Below are 10,187 nucleotides of genomic sequence, written 5' to 3'. Positions count from 1 at the left end.
CAGCCCTGGGGTGTGCTTTTGCCTCTCAGCTCTTGTCCAAGACTCTTGGAGGTGGCTACTCCCTGGGTGGGTCAGCTCTGTGAGCCACTGGAGGCCTGGTTGGGCCTTGCTCCCTCATACCTTCCACTGTTTTGTAAGCATTGGTGTTCCATCCCTTCCTGCTTAAAGTGCCCTGTCCTGAGCCCTGGTTATGTGTACAGTTTCTGGCTCCCAGGAAAAACAGACTTAGAGCTCCCTTATTTCTACTTAGAAAAAGCTAAGGTAAGATCTCTGATCGGTCAAGCTTGGAGAAGAGACCCACCTGACATCCCCAGCTGTGGCCAAAAGGACAGGGTCACATAGGATGTGACAATCAGTAGGGTAGCTATGTGGATGATGAGGCACTGGGGACAGATGTGCCCATGAGAAGACAGAGATCAAGACAATGTCAAGGATAGACGCCTCACCCTTGATATCTGAAATGAGAATCGGGGACCTGAGCTGGAGCCCCCCACGACCCGCCCATCACCAGGGTCCCCTGCCTGGGGCACAGTCAGCCAGATGTGACTCAGCTGCCCAGCCTCCTCTGGTTCAAAGGAGAGAGAAGCGAAACAGAAAACGCACCTTAAGCGGACACTGTTTTCTAGAAACATTTCTTTATTTAAAATTTAAAACCATATTACTTCATACAGCAAACTGTGCACTTTGATATATCACAGTGTCTTAAAAAGGAAAATAATCAGATTTGTTTGGAAAGTTATTTACATCAGCCTAGAATGATTGGCAAGTAACACAGTTACTATGAAACCCAAATTGTTACAAAATGTTTACAAAAAACTATATTCATAGAAATTCTGCATGTCCACAAAGGGCATCCCCTGAATGGCCCAGAGGACCAGGTGTGGGAACCATGTCGAGGGGAGTGGGGGACATCCAGGCACTCTGGTCTGGGTGGGGGACAGGCCAGGGGTCTCACATGGCGCTGTCTGGGGCTCAGCCCTGGGGCTGGGAACCCAAGTCCCTGACAAGGGAGGCCCAGGCAGAGATGGGGTGGGGGATTGGAGCACAGTGGTGTGAGGGCCCCAGGAGCCAGGACAGACCCCTCCTCAGGAGGCTGGATTCAAATGTGCTCTGGCAGCAGGGGTAGGGGGTGCCCAGAGGCAGATCAAATGCACACCAGCCTGATGCATGGGGCCCAAGCAGAAGGCAGGCTGTCGACTACACAGAAGCTCACTCCAGGTGTCCTCTCCCCTGCAAGACTCCAGAGGTGCTCTGACCAATGACAGGGGCCAGACCACTAACTAAAGGACTGGGGTGGTGAAGACAGGAGGAGAGGGGCAGGGCAGGGCCCCGGGGTCAGCAGGGAAGGTGGGGGTGCTCCCTGCCCACTGCCCCTGCTGGGGGAGATGGAGCGGGGGAGGAAAGGCAGACAGATGGCTTGGGCTGTGCTAGGGCGGGAGGGGCCTTGCTGGCTTCTCCTCTTTCCCCCTGGTGTAACTGTGCCCTTCACATTTCTGGCTCCTCCGTCACTCACTAACAGCTGGCCTCTGGGTCAGATGGGCCTGGGGAGGTCATCTGCAGTGGGATGAGCCTGCTGGCGTTAGTGCAGCTGCTGCCCTGTAGCTGGAGGCCCCAGAGAAAAATAGAGACACACTGCAGGGTGACTGGATGTCTTCTAGAAGGCAGGCAACAGGGCCAGTAAGTAGGGCACGGGACATTGCACTGGCATGCGGACAATGCCTTTGGGGCAGTTCTCTTTAAAAAAAGCATTTCCCTAGCTGTGAACTGTGGCTTTGTGTGTGGGTGAGAATCTGAGATCTCTGCCACCTAGAATGTTCCAGACTTTTACAATATTCCAAGGGAAGCCTGACACCTACCTGGCCATTGTGACAAATACAGGTCTTGGAGCCCAGCGCCAGCATGACATAACTCCCTAGACACAGGCCCTGCTTGCTGTCCTGCCTCAGATGCTCTCAGATGGAGATACGGCCCCTGGATCTCTCCTGTCCTTCTCCAGGAGGCACCAGCTGGGCAAGGCCTGTCCACCAGCCCCCATGGTTCAGTCCAGAGCTCTGATGTGTGCCCCATCCCCACAGGGCCCCTGCCTCAGGTGGCCTCCACTCCAGATTTGGCTGCTGTCGCCCGATCCCTCACCTGGTCCCCACCCACACTGGCTGGGTTATGTACACTCTGTGTGCAGACGTGCGGGGGTGGGGGTGCGTATACACATGGGACTACAGGTCATATATACACTGTGCATATATATATATACAGCATATATATATATATATCTTTTTACATTCATATATATATTGTACAGAACATTAACCTTCCACCAAAAACAGTTTTGTGACTTCACGGATGGCCTCAGCTCTGAAATTTTAACTCCAGGGCAAATCCAGGACTGAAAAATGAGAGCTTGATCCAGACTAGCATGGGGACACAGGGCAGGGCCCTCCTGCTGTGGCGTGCAGCTGGGCCCGTTCCAGCTGTGTCCGTCCCGTCTGGGAGACTCTTCCAGATGTGTCTGTTCAAGTCCTGTCAACAGAATTGGGCTCATTCCTTCCATCTGGCCACGGGGCTGGGCCCATCCCGGACGTTTAAGTCCATCCAGCTGTTTGTCCAGACCACGAGGCCCTTCCAGATGGCCATCCACACGGGACCAGTCCAGACATGGGCGAGAGTTTGGCCAATTTCCAGATGTTTGTGCAGACAGCTGAGAATGGCTTGGGAAGGGCCCTGCTTCATGCCGAGTGACGAAGCAGCAGCTTGTACCCATCCACAATGCACCCCTGGAAAAGAAGGCTGGGAGGGAGCCTCTGTGCTCAGCGAGCACGCGCCCGGCTCGGACTCATGCTCCCCTCCAGAGTAAGGAGGGCAGGGACTTCTCCCTGTGTGGAACCTTCTTCCAACCCTGCCAGACCCTTCCCCATCCTCAGCCAGCACTTCTGTCTGCAAGTGCGTTGGGGAGGGGCCAGGATGTGCTCTTCTAGTTGAGGCTGTCTTGGCTGGGAGGTGGGGGGTGGCCCTCCAACCCCTCCAAGATTCGGCGTCAGCTCACCCCCCCATGAGAGCTTGATTCCTCTTGAGAGACACTCGCAGAGCGGGGCCACCTGAATGGTGACCAAGCAGTCAGGGTTTTCTTATCTGTCCTTAGCAGAGAGACCACTAACAGGTCAAGGGGAGAGAGGGAGGAGGAAGGTTCATCGTCCGAAAGCCTCAGGGCCTTGGTGACTGGCGGGGTGTGTATGTGTGGGGGGTGTCCTCACTGTTGCCCCTCAACTTGGCCAGTCTGAGCCGGCTGAGAGGAGGCACTGGCATTTCAGGTGGGAGATGGGGGTGAGAGGCGGGGGCGATCTTCTGTTAAGGGAAGGCATGTGGGGTCAGACAAGGACAATCCAGCACCTGCTCGGGCGAGTCCCATCTTCTGTTCCATTGAAACCAACTCTGATGGTTCCACAACCAACCTCGGTGCCACTGTGGTGGGTGTGCCCTTGTGCACCCCCCGCAGCTCAGGTGTACACCTGCTGGCACGGTTGACTTAGCCTTTAATTCCTCTTAATCTGCCAGGATGCAAACACCTTCCCCCTTGCTGGGGAGAGAGACAGCTCCTGTTTGGGCAGAAGCAATCTCCACTGCACTTGGAACACCAGGCTGGTCTCGAAAGCAAACCAAGGACACCAACCAGAGTTTGAACATGAGCCACACACATGGACATAAGGCTTGAGTGGATGGGGGGGGAGGTCAGGCAGCATGCCACCCCACTTTCATTTAGAAGTCTAAAAATCATTTTAGTACCTGTTGGGGGATTACCCTATTTGAATAGTGCCTCCAATTGCCACTAATCTTCATTCCACTGATGCAACATCTTCCCCAAACCATGCCACTGCCTTCTCCCCCATCAGCCTCTGTGCATGTACAACTTCAGTTGAACACGACTCGCTCACGGAGTGTCATACACAAAAGCACCCTGTCTCGACAAAGCCTTGTGACAAATGATCTCTCCCTACAACAGATACGCAAACAGACCCCGATTCCCTGCTGTCCTGATTGTCCATCTCTGCGCCTGCTGTGAGCTGGAACACAGGGGTGAGTTTGCACACCCGTGTGTGAGCATGCCTTCCCCCAAAAAAACGCCAGTGCCACATGGCTCCTTGTACACATGCACTGACCTGTACTGCACAGCTCTCTGGCTCTGTCCTCCGTCCTGCTCTCCGCTGCAGACGCACTCCCCCACATACAGGTGCACACATGCTCACATGTGGACCCCTCGATGACATGGCTTCTTCTTTTAAACATTTGGCAACACTGTGGGTTTTCTCTTGTCCTCCGCCCTCTGCCATTGGTGCATAAATATGCACCCCTGCATGCACACACACACGCATGCACACATAAACATACACACTTGTTCATGGGTGTATACATGTGTATACTCCCCAGGACCCTAGTAAGACATGGCTTCTCCTGTTTTCCTGTGTGTGGGGCTCTGCTGCTTGTCTAGATTTGTCTCTCTCATCCCAGATTCACACACGTGTGTGCACACACCTCAGAATCCAAAGGCTTCTATTATTGCATGTCTTGGACTCTCTTTCATGTCCAAATCTGTTCCTGACCCCCAGCCCCAGAACTCACACACACACAGATACACATATGTGCATCCACACGCACTCCCACACACAAGCTCACGACAACATGGCTTCTCCTGTCATTAAGTGTGTTGGCGAGGCTGCGCGTCCAGCTCTCTTTTCCCACCTCCCCAGCACACAGCCTGCTGGCGCTGCTGGGAGGATGGGAACCAGCTGGTTTGGTCCTGCAGCTCACAGTTTGGAGGAGGAATGGTATTTATCACATGAGCCTACTGCGCTCTCCTGCTTTGGGAGCCCCTGGAGTGGGGGAGCTAGAGATTATCCTTCACCCCAGCTGAGAAGGTCCTTGAGATCTAAATGTAGCTCTTCCCTAACCAGACTCCCCGGGCAGAAACAGGAGAGAGGTGGAAGGGGGATACAAGTGTCTTCTGGGTCCCTGTCCAGAATCTTCGGCCTTCCCTCTGCTGCTCCAAGACTGCCCTCTGCCCTTGGCTGTGGGAAGCCCTGCTGGTCCTGTAGTATTCTCTTTAAGGACACTTTGCTCCTAACCCTTCCATGTCTCATTCTTTTTCCAGAATCTTAGTCACAGACTTCTAGAGCATCCATTCTACCTAGCTAGAACCCACAGGTTATCTGGTCTGGCCTTCACTGGTACCTCATCTGGTACTATTTCTTTGCTGTACCCCCAAACCCCACTAGGTCCAAGCTGCTCTGGACAAGAGATCGGGACCTAGATGGCCTGTGTCTCTATGTGGGGTCTTTGGTTAATTCTCCAGGAGGCAGCTTTTCTTTCCCCATCCTTGGGGCCTCTATGAGCTCTGATATCCTGTCCCTGAAAATTTTCCTTTCTGGGGAACGTCTTCAGGTTTGGTAAGTCCAGGAGGCCAAGAGTTCTTTAGGGCCCCTCTGGCCTTCCCCATCTACCCACCAAATTATCCTGTGCAGTAGGACCTGGATCCTTCTTTGAGGAGGGGTGATGACTTTCACTTCAATCTTGGCTTTTCCTCTCCTTCCAAGGTGACAGAAGGAAGTCAAGGTCAACTGGCCAGGAATAGGGAGTTGTTGATGAGTAGATGGCAAAGAACCCAAGCTCTCAAATGCCACTAGGGTTTAGAAAACAGCTCAGTAACCGGCAAAATAAGACCCAATGGCTCAAGGGCCTACAGGATTTCCATGGAATCCACCATTCCTCTGGCTTCAAATATCGGCAAATCTCTGGTCATCCTTTGTGGCAGATTCAGGGGGTCTTTATCCTCTGTCCAGAAAATAGAAAATTTGCTCTGACCACTCCTCCACTTTATACTCCTGAAGACCTCCTTGAGGAATGGGAGCCACTGGGACATCATCTATAAGAATTCAAAATGGCGGCCTTTGGGCGTTTTCCTCTCTCCCATACCCCAGACTCCTCTTTTCTTCTATGGGGCTCTCTGCCTACAATTTTGCCAAGATGAAGGCTGCCACACATGGTGCCAAGTCCAAGAGACCAGGGTTACATGAGAAGCCCCTAAGGGATGAAGTCTTTCTTCTGCCCAAGACAAGTGGGGTGGCCATGCCCCATCTTCAGCTTCCACTGGCAGCCACACTACAATCCTTAAGGTGCCCAAGGTTTGTGTCTCTGGTCTCACGGCCATGGTCCAGGAGGCTTGGGCTTGTGGGGGAGGGAGAGACAACATATAAGCTGTTTCCCATTTTCTTTGGCCTCTGCAAGGCCATGGCAGAAACTTCTGACTGTTGAGGAGAGTTGAGGGGCAGGTGAGTTTGGCCTGAGAGAGGCATGTGCTTCCTTTGGCCTTGGCTGTCTCGACTGGCAGCTTTAGAAACCCACAGAAGAAACGAGAGGTGAGTGAAACCCAAGCAGCTGGCCTAGGGGCCTGCTGGTTTTCTGGGAGGTAAGGGCAGAGGGCTCCTGGCCCAGTAGGCAGGCAGCAGCTCTGGCCCCCAAGCACAGTGTGGGCACAGGGGAGGTGCCTTCCCGTCTTCTTGCTTTCCTCTGCCCTGCTCCCAGGCCTTTGGTCCCCACCCCACCTGTGCCTAGGGGAACACGGGGGCCAATGATGTGCTGCAGGCCATGCTGTCCTTGCCCGGAAGCCGGCGGTCATTGAATGTGTGCATGTTGATGACAGCGTCAGTCTTGACCATCATGGGAGGCTGTGGCTTGTGCTTGACCCGACGCTGGCAGGTAAGGGAGAAACGGATCTCATCGGCTACGGTGCTGCAGAAGGAACGCTGGGGCAGGATGGGAGGGCAAGGGGCACATGGGTGAGGCCCGGCCTTGCAACGCCAGCCAGCTCCTCCCCTTCCTCCCAAGGCTGATGCCAAGGCTGCCTGTCTTGCTCTCACCTTTAGGCCACCCACCCTCTGCCCACGTAAGATGACTAGTATGTGAAGCAGCCTATAGAGCGTTATGTTCTTGTTAGGAGACTAAGGTAGACAGGGCAGGTAGTAGCATCCTGTCCCCATTTCACAGATGAGGCATGCACATTATAGTTTGAGGAGGTGACCTATCTGATTTTTCTCCACTAGATGCTAAGGGTAGGAACTGGTCAGTTTCATTCCTGTAAGCCCAGCTCCCAGCACTAGGTCTGGCCCAGGGTCTGGCTTAAGAAACACCTGATAAATGTATGACTAACCTTTCCCCTGGAAGGGCTTCCCACTAAGGGCAGACTCCCCACGCTCCCACCCAGGACAGTCCGGCGTGTTTCTCAAGGTGTGCTAGTGGGAGGCAGTTCCCTGTAGGGCAGCTGGGTGGCAACAGCTTCTGGCCTGGGTCTCTACAGGTATCAGAAAGGGATAGCAAAATATAGCTTTGCTGGCTGGTATATGACGGCAGGGGCTCCTAGGAGACCCATGGCCAGAGGCTGTCCTGCAGCTTGTCTGGAAGGCAGTGGGGGCTCTTGACAGCCTCATTTACACAGTGAGGCTGGAGTAGGAGCACCCAGCTGCCGTGTGCAGGCTGTGCAGGGCGAGGGAGTTCTCAATTCTGGCTCTGCCCCCTACCCACTTCCCCTCTGAGCTTCCCCTTGTCTGCCCACTCAACGCAGAATGGCATCCCTCCTCACCTGCCATTATTCATTCTGAAAATATTTACGGAGGCCCTACTATGTGCCATGCACTGACCTAAGTGTCAGGCATACAGACGTGGAAAAGGCAGATAGGTCCCAGCCTTCAGGGAGCTCATGGTCTATGATGTGACAGAGACAGGTAATAAACATGCGAACAAATAAGGCATTTCTGAGCACAAACTGTTATTAAGAGAATAAAGCAGTGGAATGAGATAGAGAGGCATTGGGCATGGGGGCAGTTGGGGATGGCTACTTGAGAGGTGGCATTTCAGCTGAAACCTGAATGACCAGAACATGCCAATAATATGGTACTCAGGGAGGAAAAGCATTGCAGGGGCATGGAAGAGCATGTGCAAAAGGCCTGGGGCTGAAATGTTTTTGGTGCATTAAGGATCGAAGAGGAGGCCAGTGTGTGTGGAGGAGAGTGAGGGAGGGAAGTGTGGGAAGGAGGAATTCAGACTAGTGGGACGGGACCAGATTTTGTTGTAGGCTTTTGGGTGGATTGTGGAGCTCATTCCAATTGTAATGGCAATTCCTAAAGAAACTGGTTGTTCTTTTTTAAATGTATTGTAATTTTTTTTTACTCTTCTTTCTTACTGGACCCTGAGAGGGGTGTTCCCCTCCATTTTTCATGCACTCATTATCACTTCGGTGAATATCCTTGTTGGTAAAACTGTATCTGTTCTCGGCCACTTCCTAAAGGCAGAAATTCACTGTCAAAAATGTGTGGCCAATTTTAAGACTCTGTCCACACGGCAAAGTTGCCTTCTAGAAACGTTCACATGGACAGCTCCCACCGAGACAGGAGGCGTGTTCCTTTCCTCAAGCCCGTGAGAACTATGACACCAAGAATGATCTTTGCTGACTCTTTGCTGACTCTGGCTTACCTATTACAAAGGGCCCTATTTCATTTCCGATGGATGGAAAAAGTGCCTGTTTTGAACAGTCCCCTCCACATAGGACATACCTTCAATCTCCTGGCCCTGTGTCCCTTTGACCTTCTCCGTGAGAGGCACCTCCCTCCAGCCCAGTGGCCCTCGACTCACGTGCACATTGATCTTTTTAATTTTTATTTTTTAAAAAAGATTTTATTTATTCATTTGACAGAGAGAGAGAGAGAGAGAGCACAAGCAGGGGGAGCAGCAGGCAGAGGGAGAGGGAGAAGCAGGCTCCCCGCGGAGCAGGGAGCCCGATGTGGGGCTCGATCCCAGGACCCCAGGATCACGACCTGAGCCGAAGGCAGACGCTTAACCGACTGAGCCACCCAGGTGCCCTCATGTGCACATTTAAATCACCCTGTAAGTACACTTTCTTAAGATACCAATGCCAGGCTCTGCCACAGACCAATTAAAACGGTCTCTGGGCGTGAGGTCAGGGCATTAGCACTTAAAAAACTCTCTCCCTGTGATTCTAATTTGCTACCAGGACCCAGAACCACCGCTCAACCACACTGGAATTAATCAGATGGGTTGAGTAGAGTTCTACCGTCTGGATGCTTGGGCCAGACCTCTTAACATTCCTTTCTTTTTTTAAACTTTTGATTATGGAAATTTCCAACTATATGCAGAAGTAGAGAGAGCTGTATAATGAACCCCCACGTAACCGTCACCCAGCTTCAACAATTACCCTGAAGGGTTTTGTGCAGGGGACTGGCATGGTTTGAATGAAGTGTTAATCAGGGCACTGGCTGTGTTTGGGGAGCGTATGGGGTAGATGAGGCAGGAAGACCAGAGTAGAAGCTGTGGCATGGGCCAGCTGGAGAGGAGGGGTTTTGGCCTGGCCTGGAGCCACAGTGGCGGGAATGTGTGCTCAGAGTTGGAGCAAAGGTGTGGCAGGCAGCCCTCCTGCTGGAGCAGAGGCAGGGTGGGCTCCGACACCACGTGTGCCTGGGAGGTGGGCCCCCGGCTCACGCCCTGTTTTCCCCACTCCCTCCCTTCCCCACGTGGGCTCCAGTTCTTGAGGCTTACCTGCTCTCGCTCTGCTGTTTTGCGGAGCTTGTACACAAACTCGCCCACAGCCACCAGCACGGACAGGACCAGCCCGGCGGCCAGGACGATGAAGATGCCTCCAATCTTCTGGATACCCAGGGCACTGGCCTCTTTGTTCTCCTCCTCAGGACACCCGCTGCCTCTCCACCACTTCTCCTTCATGATGTGCAGCTTGTCTTCCTCCTGAAGCTGCAGGATGGCGATGGTGATCTTGTCCCGGTACGGGGAGCCTGAGTGGGGGAGCGGGGGTCTGGCTGGCAAGGGCATTCAGTCCCTGCGCATGTGCCCCTACCAGCACCCTGGACAGCGCCGGCCACCCTCACTCACCTCTCCAATAGCTCCCAAAGGCCCCTCTTTGAATCTTTGTATGGTGTCTGGGTGAGAGCAAGGTCCTAATTGGGGGTGGGGAATCTTGTCTAGGAGTCCCTGTCTCCATCAGCCCCTGGAAGGCTCTGTGTGTTGGGGCTGCATCAGCAGGGGTGAGGTCAGAGAGAGCAGGCATGACTTCTGAACTGACCCCCCCATCTCTGTGTTGGCCTCAGATCTCCACTGCTTAGGCCCAGGCTGATCTC

The 10,187-nt window shown here is 53.5% G+C and overlaps 1 protein-coding gene across 1 annotated transcript in view; it reads right to left on the bottom strand.

The window, feature by feature from the left end:
* Window positions 1-3,190: 3,190 nt before the first annotated feature.
* Window positions 3,191-10,187, bottom strand: part of GRIK3 (glutamate ionotropic receptor kainate type subunit 3) — a 224,100-nt gene continuing 217,103 nt past the window's right edge. Inside the window, 2 exon segments of the mRNA XM_047728335.1 lie at window positions 3,191-6,791; window positions 9,595-9,845. Of these exon segments, the coding sequence (XP_047584291.1) occupies window positions 6,597-6,791; window positions 9,595-9,845 (446 nt within the window). The 3' untranslated portion in view covers window positions 3,191-6,596.

This window comes from Lutra lutra, chromosome 4 (assembly GCF_902655055.1).
Source record: "Lutra lutra chromosome 4, mLutLut1.2, whole genome shotgun sequence".
In the NCBI taxonomy this organism is placed as follows: domain Eukaryota; kingdom Metazoa; phylum Chordata; class Mammalia; order Carnivora; family Mustelidae; genus Lutra; species Lutra lutra.
This window is presented reverse-complemented; position numbering and strand designations above follow the sequence as displayed.